The 19,346-nt window shown below is 44.3% G+C and overlaps 1 protein-coding gene across 4 annotated transcripts in view; it reads right to left on the reverse strand.

Annotated features, from left to right (window-relative positions):
- Positions 1-19,346, reverse strand: part of LOC114029523 (tumor protein p73) — a 208,105-nt gene that overhangs the window by 8,240 nt on the left and 180,519 nt on the right. For all 4 annotated transcript variants that reach the window (XM_027843999.1, XM_027843998.1, XM_027844000.1 and 1 more), the window contains 7 exons: positions 17,053-17,168; positions 12,230-12,339; positions 10,435-10,577; positions 6,125-6,213; positions 3,631-3,755; positions 1,318-1,469; positions 204-342 (listed from right to left, as the gene is read on the reverse strand). In XM_027843999.1, coding sequence (XP_027699800.1) covers positions 204-342; positions 1,318-1,469; positions 3,631-3,755; positions 6,125-6,213; positions 10,435-10,577; positions 12,230-12,339; positions 17,053-17,168 — 874 coding nt within the window. The remainder of the gene's footprint in view (positions 1-203; positions 343-1,317; positions 1,470-3,630; positions 3,756-6,124; positions 6,214-10,434; positions 10,578-12,229; positions 12,340-17,052; positions 17,169-19,346) is intronic.

Below are 19,346 nucleotides of genomic sequence, written 5' to 3' on the forward strand. Positions count from 1 at the left end.
TTTGACCCCAGGGTAGAAAGATGACCTGGGCAGTGATTTATCAGTTGGAACTGGTGACCAGTTAGTGGAGCAGTAGCAGCAGACAAGTACTAAGGTTAGCAGACAAGAGAACGAGGCAAGGCGGAGAGGGAGGGAAACGGGAAAGCTAAGCTATCACACAAGTGTCCATATGCCATGTAAGAGGGGCCCAGAGACAGGTGTACCTGACGAGGCTGGGGTCAGCATTGTACGGGGGAGGAGGAGTGCAGTGTGACCCTGAGACCATGGACTGTGAGGAATGGCCACCATTCATTTCACCGTTAGACTGCATGGGATGACTGTGGCTGTTCAGCATTCCAGGGCCTGTGGACAGAAATGGCAGAACCTGCTATTGGCAAGGAAGGGAAAGACCTCCTCGCTTTACCAGGTGAGAGACTGGGGAAATTGGGAGAGGAGATCCCGCTTCCGTTCATTAAGATCCATCTGCTGCCTCCTTTCAAAGCATGTCGACCTCTTCCTGAATCCTGGTCTCTCCAACACTCTCTCCCCAAATGACCTAGTATTCATCTTACAGATGTTCTCCATCTACTTGTATGTGTACACATTGCCTCTCCTTTTAGAATGTAAGCTTGTCTAGGGCAAGAACCATTTCACTCCTGTCATTTTATCTTCAGAACTTAGCACTTAATAAATGCTTGTTGAAATTGTGGACACTCAGATCAAAATGGAAAAGTGGACTGAATGTCCTAACACAATCCGGTTTCCTTGTCTTCAACCCTTCTGGAGAATCAAAACAAAACAGAAGAAAAGTCACCTTTCGCCTCTTGGCCTAGGCACATGGGACCCCCTTAAGGGCCAAGAAGGCATGTATATATTATCTAAAAAGTCCCTTTGCTTATATCTCTCCTGCCCACCCAGGTTTTTCTGTTTTGTGTTATAGTTATTTCTATGGATGTCCTAGATTGTGAGCTACATGAGGGCAGGGATTTTTTGGTCTGGAGTTTTGATTTCATAGGTGTGAGGGAGCTCCCAGTGTGGAAACTCCCTCCACCAACAGCCCTCTCATGTTCTTGAACCTTCCTTCTCCACTAAGCATATTTGAGTTGGGAGGCAGGGAGGCCACAAAGATGTCCCAGTATCTCATGGGTGATACTCTGAATGCCAGTATTTCTGAACGCTCTCCACCAGCCCATACATTTGCATTCATTAACCTTGTTCTTTATCTGGCTCTGATTGGACATCCTACCATCTGGAGGGGGAGTTTCCCAGACAACTGTCTCTCTGTGCTCCTGTGTTAGAGTTCCCTGCCCTGTAGTAGCACCATCAAAGCAGGCTTACCCATGGGCCCCAGATTGGACCCTCCAGCAGAGCTGTGCTGCTGAGGCTGCCCCACCAGCTGGTTGACTGAAGGCAGTTTGTTGATTCCACCGTGGACTTTGTTCATCGGTGAGAGGACTGGGCCGTAGGACGAGGGAGACTGCAGGTGACTCCTGCCAGGGAAATGAGAAGCATAAAGATGAGACTTCTCACTTGGGAACCCAGGAAGTCTTTCTTTGAACCCACGACCTAGTTTTCCAATTATTTTATTTGATGTTTATTTTATATTACTTCCTATTACTCTTCCTCATACATTCCACCAAACTGGTTGACCTCTCCCATCTCTGTGGCTTTGGTTCTTGCTTGGAACTCTCTCCTTGTTTCTGTCTTTGCAAATCCTTGGCTCCCTCCAAGGCTCAATTCAAGTACCATGTCCTGAGGGGAACTTCTTCTGGTCCTCTCTCCCACACCTTCTAATAATCATGGATCTATATCTATATAGATAGATACAGATGTTGTTATTGATATCTATATATGTATGTATATATGTATATACAGATGTAGATATAACCATGTGCTAAGGGGAACTTCTAGTCCTTTCTCCCATATCTTCTAATGATCATGGATATATATATAGATATAGATAGATATATATTACTATCAATATCTATATATGTATATATATACATATATATATAGATAGATAGATAGACAGACAGACAGAGAGATAGATAGATAGATAGATAGATAGATAGATAGACAGATATAACCATGTCCTAAGGGGAACTTCTTCTAGTTCTCTCTCCCACATCTAATGATCATGGATCTTTATCTATATAGGTAGATATATATGTTACTACTGATCTCTCTCTCTCTCTCTCTCTATATATATATATATTATATGGATATAGATATATACATATCTACATATATATTTAAACAAATATGCACATGAGATCTGTGTACATGTATTACCTCAGTAAACTGTAAGACAGAAGACAGGGTCTCTTTTGTGTTTGTTTTTCCAGTATTCAGCCTGACACCTGGCATACTGGAGGTCTTAATAAATGCTTGTTGGGGGCAGGTACGTGGCTCAGTGGATAGTGTACCAGTCTTGTAGTCAGGAGAATCTGAGTTCAAATCTGGCTTCAGATATTACCTAGTTGTGTGACCCTGGGCAAGTCACTTAACCCTGACTGCTTCCCAAATAAATAAGTAAATGCTTGTTGAGTGAATTGAACAAATAAACAAAACTATCTTTCTTTTCTCTGACCTTACTCTTCAGATGTCTCTGATCTTCTTTTAATTCTCTGTCAATATTTCAAGGCTCCATGGTTTCATCAATGTGGGCACAGTCTCCCTGGATACAGATTTCAAGCCTTCCACTGTTTTATGAGTTGCTATGGCTGGGAAAACTCATTGCCTGGTGGCCCACCTGCTGGTGGTGACCCACTAGGTACTGAGCTAGACTGGACTGTGGATGGTAACACACTGCCAGTCACTGGGTCTGTACCTGGAGTGCTCCTACACAAAGATGGTGATGGTAATGATGTGGTTGTTAATGCCTTTAGGTTTTTGCAAATCTTCCAGGCAAAGTACTTCCCTCACAACAACCTTGTGAGATAGGCATTATTATATTATTATTATTATTATTATTATATTTTTATACACATTTTACAGATGAAGAAACAAAATTCAAAATGGTTAAGTGACTGACCCAGGACCACATAGCTAGTAGGTACTATGTACCTAATGTCACCTTTTACTACCCTAAAGAGCAAGAGACTTCAAGACATGGACAGGTGGAGTGAAGGATGGATAAATGGATGGATATGCATATGAAAGAATAGATAAATGGGTGTACAGATGGAAGGATGGATGAGAGATAGGAAGATGAATGGATAGATTGATGGAGAGACAGGATGATTGAATGAATGATGTATAGAAGGGAGGATGGATGGAAAGATGGAAAGAGAGATAGGATGAATGAATGGACAGAGGGAGAGATGGAATGACTGAATGGATGGGTAGACGTATAGAAGGAAGGATGGATGGAGAAATAGGATGAATGGATGGATGAATGAAGAGATAGGAGACTGAATGAATAGATGGATAGATTTATAGAAGGGAGGATGGATGGATGGATGGATGGATGGATGGATGGATGGATGGATGAACGAAGAGACAGGAGGCTGAATGAATAGATGGATGGATGGATACACAGAATGGAGGATAGATGGATGCATGGGTGGATGGTCATGTGCCCTATGGATGGGTGGAAAAGTGAATGAGAAAAGGGTCAGACATGAGATAGGAGGAGTAACTAGTACTCACGGCCTCTGTAGGAGCTGCTGCTGCTGCTGCCGATAGGAGTCAACCAGTTGTTGAGGCACCAGCTCCATAAGTTCTAGGCCCTCTTTGATTTTCATCAGTATCTCAAAGTTCTCTCGGCCACGCACCTGAGTTGAAAGCAAATCAGGACAGAGATGAGCCCCCTGATCCATGAATAGACTACCTTTTGTCCTCGTGCATGGGACTAGATTCAGGTCTAAGGACTAGGACTCAGGGCATCCAAGGACAGGAGGGTTCCCATGATGATAAAATTGGGAAAGACAGGAAGACCCAAAAAGCATCTTTTCATTGTGCCAGGGGCAACTAGGTGGTGCAGTGGATAGGGTACTGGGCCTGGAATCAGGAAGACCTGAGTTCGAATCCGGCCTCAGACATTTGTTAGCTGTGTGACCCTGGGCAAGTCACTTCACCCTGTTTGTCTCAGCTTCCTCACTGTAAAATGAGCTGGAGAATGAAATGGCAAACAGCTCCAATATCTTTGCCAAGAAAACCCCAAATAGGGTCATGAAGACACAACTGAAGCCACTGAACAAGGACAAATTCTTCCAGTACCCCCTTCAACCCCTCTCTGCAGCCTTTAACACTCCTGCTCTATCAGAAAGAGGCCAACCCTTCTCCATCCTCCTTCCTGCTTTCCAGGGAGGGTGATCTACTGGCCATTCTTCCTTCCAGTCCATATCTTCCACGGCCTTGTCCGTACCATGCTCTTTGATCACATTTTCCATTACTCATCATTCTATCTCCTCTGTTCTTTATTTCCAAAACCTACTCATCTTTCCAAGACCCATGAAAATGCTACTGCTCCAACAAAGTCTAACTCCCTGACCCTAAATAACCTCTCCTCTTTGCTGTGCTGCGACAGAGCTGATGGTAGCTGAATCACAAAATTTAACAGTTTTATTCCACATTGTACGATATTGTTCTCTGATGGGTTTGGAGCACATGGACTTTATTTCTCCGATTAGACTATAGATGCCTTAAAGATGGAGTCCATGTCTTTTTTCCTATCCCCTACAGCACATGGTTCAGTGCTAGACACATAAAGATGCTTAATAATTATTTGTCCACTTATCCAGGCCCTCATCCATCTTGCCTAGACATTAGCATCCTAGCTGCTTTTCCTATTCCTTCTCACTTCTCTCTCCAATTCATCCTCCATCATCATCTTCCTAAGGCAGAGATGTTACTACGTCACTCCTCTACTCAAAAGTTTTCAGTGGCTCCCTGTTGTTTCTAAGATAAATTATCAACATTTTCGTCTGGCATTTAAGGTCTTTTCCAATAACCTACCATTCCTACCTTAGCTCACGTTAATTACTGCCTTTCACTCTCTCCCCAATCCAGCCACACGCTGCCCTCTCCTGCCTTGATGGCCACCCAGCCTTCCCCTATGCCTGAGATGTGCCCCTTCTCATCTGCATCTTTCAGATTCCTTCTCATCAAGACTCAGCTTAGGTGTCACCACCTCCATAAAGCCTTCAATGATTCGCCCACAGCTCAAGGTCTTCCCTCTTTCTTCAAATATTCCTAGGGCACTTTTTTTGTATCTTGCACTCATTCCCAATTACCCCGGAATGTGAGGTTCTTCACCTGTATCTCCCATCGCCAGGGCAAGGACTGCCCCGTTTTTGTATCCACAGCACCTAGTATGGTGCACAGCACTTGGAAAGTGTTCAACTGCATGCTTTGTTTGGATTTTTAAAAATCAGTCTTATTGATACCTTTTGTTTTTACATTGCCTAGATCTCCCCTTTTGAGTAAATGCTGGCTCAATGAATCAGTCCTGTCAGAACAGAATCCAAGTTCCTTTAAGTCAATTATTTCTGTCTTCATACCCCCAGGACCTAGCATAGCTGGAGCAGCTAGAGGGCACCATAGTACACAGAGCACTGGGCCTAGAGTCAGGAAGACCTGAGTTCAAATTCAGCTTCAGATACATACTAGCTCTGTGACGCTTGGCAAGTCATTTCATTTCTGTTTGCCTCAGTTTCCTCATCTGTAAAATGGGGATAATAATAGTACCCTACCCCCCTACCCCAGGGTGGTTGTGAAGATCAAATGAGATAATTGCAAAGTGCCTAGCCCAGTGCCTGGCACGTAGTAGGTACTATAAAATAGTTATTATTATAGTGCCCAGCACATAGTAGTTGCTACATTAAAGTTAGTTGTTATTATAGTGCCTGGCACACAGTAGGTGCTATACAAAAGTTAGTCGTTATTATAGTGCCTGGCACATAGGTGCTATATACAAGTTAGCTATTACTATAGTGCCTGGCGTATAGTAGTTGCTATATAAAAGTTAGTTGTTATTATAGTGCCTGGTACATAGTAGTTATGTTGGATTTGTTAAATTGACTTTCCAGGCCTTCCCTGGTCTCAATCCCAAACCCACAACTCTTCTTGACCAGGAGTCTTTCATCATCCCCAACCTGGTCAGAGGCCCTGCCAGTGTTGGTGATAGCAGGGGGCTACTCACAGGCATATAGTATATCTCCTCATCCCCATGTCTCCTCTTTTTCACATTGGCCACCAGGGCAGGGATGGCAGGTGGGCTTTGCTTGAATGCTAAAGTGAGACAGGAAAGACCATTCATTAGCATGGACAGCAGAGGAGTTTGGGAGGGGGAGGGGAAGGTGATAAGGGGGAGGGTGTAATAGGGACGGGACAACAGAAATCTGATAACAGCCTGGTAAGGGAGGGGCTCACTGGTCAATTCTCAAAAATATGTACACCTCTAACATCCTCCCTGGGGGTGAGGCCACATGATTTGAATGCTTAAAAAATGTTAAGCTGATTAAATTACTTCAAAGGCCTGGGAAGGATAAGTATGGAAGTAAATCTCGCCTTGGCCCATGCATGGATGGGCATATGCTCGAGCTTATATATAAACAAATGCACACAGGAAAGAAAAATACACATACAACACCCAGCATGTCTGAAGATCATGGAAACCACTTCCAAAATGCCAGCCCAGGCCCCTCTTCAATTCACAGGAATGAATTAGGGGAAGGGGCTTGCCCCAAATTTCTGCGTGTTCCACATGCACCCTTTGCAGCACTGTGGTCATTCATGTGGCACTAATTCTCAAATAGGTGAAGGATCCGTTATTCCATCAACTCAGAGACTCCACGTATAAAAACCCTGTCCACTGACAAAGAGCATAAGCTGATGGTGACTCAGTGGAGGTGTTCAAGGCCAGGGGCCTTGGCTTTTTCTGTATCATGGCCTTCTTAAGCAGCAGTCTGGGGGAAGTCCCTTTTCATAATCACATTTTTAAATGCATCAAATAAAATACATCAGGTTACAAAGGAAACCAATTACTTTGAATTATATTGAGATCCAGTTAATTAATTAGCTAATTAATTAGTTAAAACCCTAATGCATAGCCTCTCCCAAATCCTAGGTTCAGCACCTCTGACGTCCAGAGAGGGTAAGCGAAGGCTAAGGCCACATAACTAATAAATGCCAGAGGAAGGATCTGAACCCCACAGTCTTGCTGACCCCAAGTCCTGTGGTCATAAACACAGATGGCCATTGACTGACTGATTGGCCCTTCTGTACAAGATGGAGCATGGTAGAATGGAAAAGAGTTTGGAACCAGAAGCCCTTGGTTCAAGTCAAAGCTCTGTCACTACTCGTGTGACCCCAGGCAAACTGTTCAACTTCTCTAGACTCAGTTTCTTCATCTGAAAAATGGATCGAGGGGAGGGAACTAGATAACTTCTGATACTGTTGTTCAGTCGTATCTGATTCTTCATGAACCCATTTGATGTTTTCTTGGCCAAGATACTGGAGTGGTTTTTCATTTCCTTCTTCAACTCCTTTTATAGATAAGGAAACTAAAGCAAACAAGGTGAAGTGCCTTGCCCAGGGTCACACAGCTAGGAAGTGTATGAGGCCAGATTTGAACTTAGGAAGACGAGTGTTCCAGACTCCAGGCTCAGAAGACTTTGGTCTAAACGTGGTAACAGTGAAAGAAATAAGACCCTAGGAACTGGAACAGGAAGAGTCCTTGGAGCTCACATGATCAGAGATATCGGGCTGAAAGGAATCTTTACTGCTATCTAGTCCAGCCCTCTCATTTTACAGATGGGGAAACTGAGGCTAGAAGAGGTTACACAACTTTCCCAAGGTCACTGAGGTAGTAAGGAGCAAAAACCAGAATTTGAACCTAGGTTCTCTGACCCCAAATCCAGCACTCAAAGTATTCATAGTGCCAAAGGGACCCCCATCTCCCCCTAACCTATCTGACTCTACAGAAAGGAGTCCACATTTCTCCCAATGTACAGATCCAATGTAGAGAATGAACAGTTATATAAAACCTTAAACTGAATTTAATTAAAATAAATTTAACTAAATTTAAATTTAACAAAATTTAACTAAAAAATCTCTGAGTAAAAAAAAACTAAAGAGAAACAAAACTAGCAGAAGCCAATAGTTTTCTCAATGTCAGGGAATTTAAAAGGGAATCCTTGACTTGGGGTGGGATCTAGGTCAGATGCATAATATCCCACCTGGCCCACTACCAGCACTGCCTACTCCAAAATACAGTGCTCTCGTGGGAATGGGCCTAGCAGGATTTGGGGTGCTCATGCTAGTAACCATAATAACTAGCTAGTAACAATAATATCTAGCAGTTTAAAGTTCACAAAATACTTTCCAAGTATGATCTCATTTTATCCTCACTACAACCGTGAGAGGTGGCTGCTATTATTACCCTCATGTTACAGATGAGGAAACTGAGGCAGACAAGTTAAAAGCAATCAATTGCCGACTCTTATCAGCCCTATCCCTCTCCAGCATTGTCTGCATCAGTCCCCTCTGCACTCACATGGTTAACATTCTAGTAAGAGCCCTGCTCACCTCTCCTGGATTACTGACATGAGTTCCCTTTTCTGAGACACAAGTTTTCCTGTCTTGCCTAGGCTAGAAGTTCCGTGGCCACTGGCGTGCCAGATCCCATTACTGACCAGCCTGGAAGCTGTAACCTACCCTGCCTTTCCAGTCTGGGATGGTGACAGCCTGGATGGGGACCCTCAATGCCAGAGGCTCAATATATTAGTGTCAGACTTAGTGTGTAAGCACCAATAGCTCAATCTATTGCTGCTCAGAGATTCCCTTCTCAAGCCTCCCCAGAAGCAAGGACTGTAAGAGCACCCCACCACAACTAGCTAGAATGGACTCCCTAATATGGCTCCATGCCTCAGATCCTACCTTGTCCGATATACCTTCTTCAGAGCTGCCAAAGTGATATCCTTAAAGATCTGACCATGTCACTCCTTTGCTCAATACGCTCCAAGGACCCTCTAGTATACATATATGTCATATGTGGTATAGAATAGATAGCATTGAATATTAGATAATATATTATGTAACAAATGGCCATTCTGCATAGGTCATATAATGAAGAGTCAATATTATTACATATATCATATAACAATATATATTTGGTTTCAACTTGTGATTTTGCAAATAAGGAACCTCTCAAGGAAAGAAACACCTTCTAACTATGCAGAATGGCCATTCATATAGATATAGATATAGATAGATATAGATACAGATATACACATATATAGATATATACACACATCTATATTAAATATACACACATATAGATCTTTCCTTTTCCTTCTCTTCCTTCCTCCTTTCCTTTCTCTTCCATCCTCTTCTTTCTTCCTCCTTCTCCTTCCTTCTTTTCCTTCTTTTCTCTCTTCCTCCCTTCTTTCCTCTTTCTCCTTCTCTTCCTCCCTTCCTTTCTGTCATCCTTCTTCTCTTCCTCTCTCTCTTCCCTCTTCTTTCCCTTCCTTCCTTCCCCTCTTCCACAAATCTACAAATACGTCCAACCTTTCCTAGCCTTTAAGAAAAAAAAAAAAACGCCTTTCATTAGATCCCATCATCCCCAGAAACTACCATCCTCTTGCTCCCTTCTCTTTCACAGCCAGATTCCTAGAAAAAGCTGTCTACACTGTCTGCTTCCATTTCCTCACTTATTACTCACTTCTCAACCCGTTTACAATTTGTCTTCCCACCCCAACATTCAAATGAAACTGCTTTCTCCAAAGTCACAAGTGGTCTCTCAATGGCTAACTCTCAAGGACTTTTCTCAGACCTCTTGACTTCTCTGCTGAATCTGACACTGTTGACTACCACCACCTTTTAGATACTCTCTCCTCTCTAGGTTTTAATGCCTCTTTCTCTTGCCTTTCTTCCTACTTGTCTGACATCACCTCAGCCTCTGTTGCTGGATCACCACCCTATCAGGTTCCCTCATGGTCCTGTGCTCTATTCTCATTACCCTCTCTTGGCTTGAGGGCGTCCAACTCATCCTCAGCCAGACTCAACCAGGGCTTGCACAGAGAGCCTGGAAAGCAGAGATGTATTTACCACCAGAAGCTTCACTTAAAATTGTTTTGACTCATCGGCTCCCATGAATTCATCTATGCAGAGATCCACTGCCCTAGCCCGCTACTCTCTTGGGCTTCAGTCTCTGAGTTCTGTTTAATTTGTCTTTGTATCCCCCGATGCCAGGTGTAAGGCAGGCACTTAATAAAAGCTTGTAGAACTGAAGCATTTCGGGGCAGCTAGGTGGTGCAGTGGATAGAGCACCGACCCTGGAGTCAGGAGGATCTGAGTTCAAATTCAGCCTCAGACACATGACACTGACTAGCTGTATGACCCTGGGCAAGTCACTTAACCCCACTGCCTAGCGAAAACAAAACAAAACAAACCAAAAAAACCAAAACAAAACAAAACACTAAAAGAACTAAAGCATCGAGCCAGACTTACTGCGCTTGGTAGCGTTCCCATTCTTGGCTGCGCTCTCGTTCAGGGCTTGCTGCTCCCGGTAATGATCCTCATCTGCTTTCCGGTCTCTGCCAGGACAGGCACAGATCCTCCCCTCGAATGACCTCCGGCCCAGAACCTGCCCGCTGCCAGGCAAACAGAAGCAGAGACTCCCTCATGAGCATCTCTGGGGCATGGAGAATGCCAAGAGGCTCCACACGCCTCAGCCCCAGTCTATACCCACTGACCCCAACCATGTCCCAGTACAGACACATGGGTCAGAACCAGCCATGGAGACATCACCCTTTTGGTGATTTCTTAGTCAGTATGGAACAGGTAGGGGTTGAGTTCTTTCTTTTTAGAAACAGGGAAGTGGTGGGAATGGACATAATGGTATTCAGCCTTGAAACTGAAATGACCCATGTTCTTCACCAGTAACTGAGATGATTCAAACCCTAGAGAAACTATTAAGACTGCAGAACTCCAGACAAGACCTCGGAGGCCCAAAATTCAATTCCCTCATTTTTACAAATGAGGAAACTGATGCCTGGAAAGATGAATGGACTCATCCAAGGTCACACAAGTTATAAGGGGCTGAGCAGAAAACTGAACTCTGGTCCCACCCAGTATTGCTCCGGGTGCCCAGGAGCTGTCCCTGGGAAGGCCATCCCCCTATGCAAACACTTTGAAGGAATTAAAAAAGTACCTGCGATTGCAAAATTGTCTCCCATTCTGGGACAAAAGGAGAAATCAAATGAATAAAAGTCATTGGTTTGTAAGAGCTGGAAGGGACATTCTGGAAAATTAGTCCAAACCCCTCATTTTGGGGATGGGGAAAATGAGCTTCACATAATAAAGCCCCGAACAACAGGCAAAGAACAATGGGATTTTCAAGTGGGAAGGGACCGGTAAGATGATTCAGCATCATTTCACACAGATGTGGAAACTGAGGCCCACAGAAGGAAGTTGGACAGTGGCAGAGGTCAGAGGTCAGACTCAAACCCAAGGGTCCTAGCACCAATGTTCTTTCCCTTTCACCAAATCGTCTTTCTTCCTGAAGCCCAGCGACACCCTGCCTTACTTTCTTAATATAGCAAATGACTGATCTATTGTCTCCTAGGGGAGCATTAGGAGACACATTCAGTTCATCCTCTGAAGGCTCCTTGTCTCACACTGCCTCCCTCCCACGGTATTTAGGGAGGCAGTTTGGTGCAGTGCATATAGAGCTGGCCTTGGATTCATGAAGACCTGGATTCAGATCCTGTCCCTGACACTGACTAGCTGTGTGATTCCAGGCAAGTCACATAACCTCTCTGATCCTCAGTATCATGATCTATAAAATGGGAGCAACATTATCACCTTCTTCCAAAGGGTGTTGTGAGGACCAAATAACAGATGTAAACAGCTTTGAAAACCTTAAAAAGAATAAGAATTGCCCTGTGATTTCAGTGGTGTTAAACTCAAATCCCTACCTGTTACCTACCACAAATTTACATTATCTATCTTGTATTACATTTTTGTTTATTTTATTAAAGATTTCCCAACTAAATTTAAATCTAGTTGGGTCCCATTGGGGAGTTTTGTAGGCCATGGGGGCCTCTCTGGCTCTGAGTTTGACACCTCTGGTGTAGAGAATTCTGCTGTTAAGAACTCCCTTTACCAATGCAAATCTGCAACTTCTTTGCAATTTAATCTCTTTTCATCCCACCTCATCCCATCCCACCCACCCTATCTCTTCTCATCTCATCCCCCTCAACCCATCCAATCCCACCCCATTCAAGTTCCCCATCCAACTCACTCTCTAGTCTCCAACGTGATGATGATGAGAATGGGCCTCCGGTTCATGCCTCCCACACAGCTGCTGTTGCACATGAAGTTGTACAGGATGGTGGTAAATTCTGTCCCGACCTGCTCTCAAGAAAAGTAAGAAAGGCACAGGAATGGAATACAGCTGGAGTACTACAAAAAGCAAACACTGCTGGGCCTATGGGATGCCTGATGCAGTTCAACTCATCCTTAGACAAACTCAGCTCTGGCTTTGGATAAATCTGGAAGGCAAGGGCTCAGTTAGCACTAAAAAATCTCCATTAAAATCATCTGGACGCATCCAACCATTTTCTGGAGGAATAGGTATTTGTGTTGGTATTTGAAAAACCTTAATTGTGTAGCTGAAATAACTGGGCCATTAACTTTGGCCACTAACTACAGAACCAAGGTTAATCAGTCACATGCCAAATGACTAGAATACATGAAAATATTCCATTAATATTACAGAAACAGAACTTCCGTCCTAATAATTGTTTTAGTAATTTGGATCTCTGGGGGTCCGCAACATTTCGATCTCATCATGGAGTCTCTGAAGCTCTATGCTACTGATTTGTCAAGATTTAATGACACAATTGTATTTTTGACTTGTTTCCTCCCTTGTTTTTCCTTCCTCGCTACTTTTCTTCCTAGCTCCCTTTTCTGTACAGTCTTGTTCCATTGGAATGTAAGCTCCTTGAGGACAGGGGCCGTCTTTCATTTGCTTTGCAAAGTTCCTGGCACTTAGTAAGTGCTTGATAAATACTGGTTGTCGCTAGTCTGTTAGATAAACTCTCTGTTCTGGAGTCCCAACTATAATGTAAGTAGTGTGGTTGTAGGTAACTGCTCAGAATTCTCTAATAGCTCCTTGGAAAGGCATATAAACCACCAGATTTCCCCTGTAAAGTGGAATTCTTGTGAAGTCAATAAACCACCTTGTGGGCTGTGAAGAAGATAGTCAACAGTACCTCTAGCAAATGCTTGAGAAATGAATATACTTGTGTTTCTAATAGGTCTGATCTCCTAGAACACGAGAAGGAGTAACTCAAAAGTATTTAAGAAAGAACAAAACTTAGGGGAAAAAAGAGTGAATTAGTTTATTTGGTTCCACCATTTACATGGTCCACATGTAAACATATGCACCTGTTGGGTTGCACGCGTGTCTGCATGTATAACCAACGAAATGGAACAGTGGATAAAGTGCTGGACATGAAGTAGGGAAAATCTTACTTCATATCCAGCATCAGGCATTTACTGGTTGTGTGACCCTGGGCAAGTCACTTAACCTCCATTTCCCTCAGTTTCCTTGGCTGTAAATTGGGGACAATATATTCCCCAGGTTGTGAGGATAAAATGAAACAACATTTGCAAATCTTAAATTGCTATAAAAGTGTGTATAATTCAGTGCATGCATGGAACTGTGTCCCAAATCTCACTCAGCCTCTGCAGAAGCTTGTATAGTAACAGAAACCCAAATCCTGGCTGCAAGGTGCCTGATTTACTATGCCAGATCACGGATCCACAGGATGGCAGAGCTAGAAGAGACTGTAGAACAAAGAAAGTCAAAGCAAGAGGGCCCTTAGAACAGAGAATGTCAGAACTGCAAGGAACCTACTTTGGGACATGGAACGTCAACAGATTGATCAATAAGGACTTATCAAGATCTTACCGCTAAGCAGAGGGACATAACAATGGGGAAAAACAAGGAGGGTGGGGGACACAACATATAAATAAATAGAAACAAGCAGAAGAGAAGAGAAAGGTGAGGAAAAGGCTCAAGTAGCCAGGGGGACCAGAATAAACCTCTTGAAGAAGGAAGGATTTGAACTAAGTCTTGAAGAAATGCAGGGATTCTAGAAGGTGATGAGAGAGAACTCCGGGCATGTGGGACAGCCTGGGCAAAGGAGTAGGGAGATGGGGTGTCTTGTGCAGAGAACATTAAATGAGCTAACGCTGTCGGATCATAGAGTTTGAGAAAACAAAGGGAAGGAAGGGACCAAGTTATGAAGAGGACTGTCTGTTTAAGCCTGGAGGTAACAGAGACCCTGCAGCTTACTGAGTTAGGGATCGGCATCTCGTGGTCAGACTGGTGCCTCAGGAAGAACGCTTAGCAAGCTGAGGGAAAGATGACTGGAGTGGGAGGAAGGCCAGCTAGAAGGCTATTGCAATGGCCCAGGTAAGCGGCGAAGAGAACTAGAGGGGAGGCTGTTTGAGTGGGGAGATGGGGGGAGGGCATAGATGTTGGGAAGGCGACTTGATAGGATTTGGCAACAGATCTTTGTCCAGATTCCTCCATTAGCTTCAGTGCCACAGGCTATATGTTCGTCTGCTTCTCAAGATCAGCCCCCTAAAGGGCAAAAAGCGTCTCAGAGAAGGAGAGGGAGGGGTCAAAGGTGACACTGAGGTCGCCAGCCTGGATGACCAGGAGGCCTGAGGTTGCCCCTCTCTGGTGATAGCGAAGAGCAGAAGAGGGAAGAGATTGGGGGAAACAACAAGGAGTTCTGTTTTGAACACAGTGACTCAAAGACAAATTGAGTTTAAGATGCCTATGGGATATCCAGTTGTAAATGTCCAACAGGAAGCAGGATTGGATCTCAGAAGAGAGACTAGGGCTGACTAATCAGGGAGTCAACTGCAAAAGGACTTTATACCATTGAATGCCATGGCTGAGAGGGACTTCAGAACACAGAAGATTGAGGCTGAGAGGGCCTTTAGGACATAGCAAGCTAGAGCTAGAAGGGATATTATAAAGATATACAGACAATGGGGTATAGAAATCTATCCTGCCCTACAGGAAAAAAGAAGGGGAAGGAGATAAGAGAAGGGGGGTGGGGCAGATTAGAGGAAGGGGTATTCAGGATGCACGCCATCTTGGGGTAGGGGAAGGGACGAGATGACGAGAAATTTTGGAACTCAAAATCTCATGGAAGTGAATGTTGAAAACTGAAATAAAGAAATTAATAACCAGAAAGGACCTCATATCCCAGAATACAGAATGTAAAATCTGGAAGGACTCTTAGAACTTAGAATTTCAGGATTGAAAGGGTACTTAGAACCTAAAATGTCAGAGTTAGAAGGGTCTTTAGAACCTAGAATGTCAGAGTTGGAAGGTTCCTTAGAACCCAAAATGTCAGAGTTGGAAGGGTACTTAGGACCTAGAATGTCAGATCTTGGAAAGAAGCTAGAATATCAGAAAAGGAAGAGATCTTGGAATACAGAATATGAGAGGTAGAAGGGGTGTTAGAGCATAGGCTCTTAGAACCAGAAGAACCCTAGAATGTCAGAGCTGGGAGAAGGCTTAGCTCACAAGATATTAGTTATAAGGGCCCTTATCCCTAGAAGAACCTTTAAATTATCATCTACCAGAAGGAATCGCTGCCCCTCACCTCCCAGAATTTTAAGGATGGAGAAACCAAGAAGAAATTTAACCATATAATGAGTTAGTGGCAGAACTGAGACTAAGCTCGAGGACTCTGGACTCTCTGGCCCAATCATTTGGACTTCCTGGGAACATTCAACGGGATCAGGGTGAACTGGGTTCTGACCTAGTACCTCCAACACTTCCTAGCTGTATGAGCAGGGGTGAATCACTTAACATCAGTTTCCTTATCATGTAAAATAGGGATAATCAGAGTACCTACTCCACAGAGTTGTTGTGAAGATCCATGTAAAATACTCCACAGATCTTAAAGTGTTTTCTAAAGTTGCTCGTTGATTTCCTTCCTCCCCCCATGTTGGGAAGTTGGTTGGGAAACCATGCACAGTCCTAAGTGTGCTACACCACCCAAGACCGCTAGAGGGAGAGCTAGGTCTTGTTTGTAAGCTTATAGAGCTTAAGTGATGGAAGGTCCCTTTGAGTCCAGTCCTCTCGTTTTACAGAGTAGGAAACTGAGGCTGGAAACATGGAGAAGACTTGTCCATGGTTGTAGAGCTAGTTAGGGGCTGATATTTGAACCCATGTCTCTTGTCCACTGTTACCCCACCTCCCCCCATTCCCATCTTCTCCCTACCCCTGTTTCCATAGCACTAAGTAGTCTCTGGGCTCTTATCGGAAGAAAGCTGGGATAGAAATTGGGGGATGCTTTTGACCCTCGAGGGGGCTGATTTTGAGAAGCAGAGCCCTTGATCCACCAACGGCCAATATTCTTTGTCTGTGGGAGGGGAGACGGAGAACACCCCAAACATATAGCTTATGGCGGTGAAGCTAACGGGAGAGTCTGGACAAAGATGAACAGAAAATACACACTAATTCACAAGAGCCTCAGATACTAGCTAGGTGTGTGACCCTGGGCAAATCACTTTACCTCTGTTTGCCTTGGTGTGCTCAACTGTGAAATGGGGATCACACCTACTTCTCAGGATTGTTGTGGGGATCATGAGACGATATGTGTAAAAGCACTTAGCACTGTGCCTGGCACACAGTAGGAACTATATTAATGCTTATTGCCTCTCCCCCTTCCCCCTTTATCATGGCTTCCAGGTCTGTCACCATCACAATTGGTTCTCCTGTGGATATTTTCCTAAAAATGTAGTCCCCAGAACTGAACACAATCCTTCAGATGAAAGAAATAAGGGAAGGATGGGAAAATGGGTCCATGAGGACAACAAGCTAAAGGAAAAGGGGTTGTTTGACTCTTGGAAAGCAAGGCCACAAGGGCTGACTCAGGTGGCCTTAGATGAATCCAGAGGGATTGCAGTGAGGTCTAAGCAAGACCTTCTTTCTCATCAAGGTAAACGGACATGAAAGATGGGGTGGCCAAGGTAAAGTCTCTAAACTTTCAGGGTTTCAGGGAAGGAAATGAAGGTCATCTGACTTACCTGGGGTGGCTCGTATGGCACCATCACACTCTGTCTCCCAGTGACAGGGTCATCCACATACTGAGAGAGGTTGCTGCCTTCCACTCGGATGAGGTGGCTTGCAGGGGCTGACTGTCCTGCCGGGAGAGAGCTCAGAGTCAGCAGGAGCATTCCCTGTGAGCCTGGACCCACCGTCAATCATTCTATCCCCTACCCCATTCCCTTTCCAATGCTGGGCCCTGGGAGGCCCAGATTATAATGAGACAGAGCCCTGGGAAGTGCTTTTCTATGCTGGGTTATCCCCAGGCCATTACAACAGAAACAGCTGACCTGTCTCTAATCCTCTGATGGATTAATTTCTCTCATTCCTAGCTCTGATCAGCTCATTCCTCCTGCTTAGAAACTCTGCAAGTTCCTCAGTGCCCACTGGAGAAAGTTCAGATTCTTTAGCCTAGAGTCCCGAGGCCCTGCACAATCTGACCCCAACCTGCCTTTCTAGCATTCCTTTGAACTGCACCCCCTGTTCATCCATAGGGTTATAGGATTGTAGGATCAGAGGCATGATCGATGAGCTCAAGCTGGAACGGACCTCTGAGGTCACTCAACCCATCCCCCTCATTTGACAGATGAGGGAACCAAAGCCCAGAGAAATCAAGTGACCTGCCCAAGGCAGTGAGTGGCAGGGTAGGGATTGCCAATGGAGTGTGCCACATGCCCCATTTCAACCAGTATGATCATCTTGCCATTCCCACATGTTCTATTATTCTGTATACCTAGAATGCCCAATCAATCCTCTCATTGCTATCCACATCTACTGGAAAATTATATTTGCCCTTCAAAGCCCAGATCAAATGCCACCTCCTACAAAAATTCTTCTTGATCACTCCTGCTAGAAATGGTATTTCCTTTTGTTGATGGACACAGTAGAGAAAATAGTGGCCCAAGAGTCAGAAGGGTTCACGTATTAGCCCTGTCATTAACTAGGTGTATAACCTAGGAAGCCTCTGCCTGCCTCTGAGCTCCAGGTTCTTTATCTGTCAAATGATGGACCTCTTGCGTACAGCACTTGTTACGATGTCTTGTGCTGTGAAGGCTGATTTCCATGCCTTTCTTTCCTATGAGACTGTAAGCCCCAGAAGGACAGGGCCTGAGCAAAGCACTTTACACTCACCTCTGCCTCTTAGAATCCTTGGTTTCCTTCAAGACTTTGCTCAAAAGTCACCTCCAAAGGGTCCTCTCAATTGTTAGTGCCTTTTCTTTGGAGATTGCCGTTGTATGTACTCTGCATGTACCTTGTATTTATATATGGTCCACCCCATTGGAGCGTGGGCTCCTTAAGGGGAGAACTGTTTTTTTTTTCTTTTTGTTTGTATCCCCAGCATTCAGCACAGTGCCTAGCCAGCACACTGTAGACCTTTAATAAACGCTTCTTGATTGACTGATATGAACCTTAGAACTATTTGATGAATTAAGTTATTCATCCTTGTATTTCTTTGGTGCAGTGGACAGTGTTCTGCCTGAAGGCATGAAGACTCATCTTCCCCAGTTCAAATCCAGCCTCAGACATTTATTAGCTGTGTGGCCCTGGGCAAGTCACCTAATCCTGTTTGCCTCAGTTTCCTCAACTGTAAAATGAGCTAGAGAAGGAAATGGCAAACCACTCTAATATCCTTGCCAAGAAAATCCTAAATGGGGCCACAAAGAGTCAAACATGACTGAAAAACAACTAATCAACAACATTCCTTTCAGATGCGGTCAAAGACCCAGGGAATGTTCACTGAATTGAATTTATGGACTTCTACTTAGCACAGTGGATAGAGGGCTGGGCTTAAACTCAGGGAGACCCAAGTTCAAATCTGGCCTCAGATACTTACTAGCTGTGTCTCCCTGAGCAGGCATTGAACCTCTGTTTGCCTCAGTTTCCTTATCTGTAGAATGAGGATAATAACAGCATCTACCTCCCAGGGTTGTTGTGACGATCAAATGACATGAAGAATGCAGTGCCTGGCACCTAGTGAGTGCTATGTAAATACTGGCTATTGTTATTATTATTAATGACATCTTAGCATTATTGGCTGGTCCTTCTCTTTGCCTGTTCTGTTGCTGCCGTATCACTTAATGCATTACTTAAATACTATCCCATTTGAGCCCTACAACAACCCTGGGAGGTATGTGCTACTATTATCCCCATTACACAGATGAGGAAACTGAGGCAGACAGACGTGAAGTGACTTGCTCAGGTTCACACAGTGTCCTGAGGCCAGATTTGAACTCAGCTCTTCCTGACTCCAGGTCCAGCACTCTATCTACTGTGC

This window comes from Vombatus ursinus, unplaced genomic scaffold (genome assembly GCF_900497805.2).
Source record: "Vombatus ursinus unplaced genomic scaffold, bare-nosed wombat genome assembly UNPS02014932.1, whole genome shotgun sequence".
NCBI classification, from domain to species: Eukaryota; Metazoa; Chordata; class Mammalia; order Diprotodontia; family Vombatidae; genus Vombatus; species Vombatus ursinus.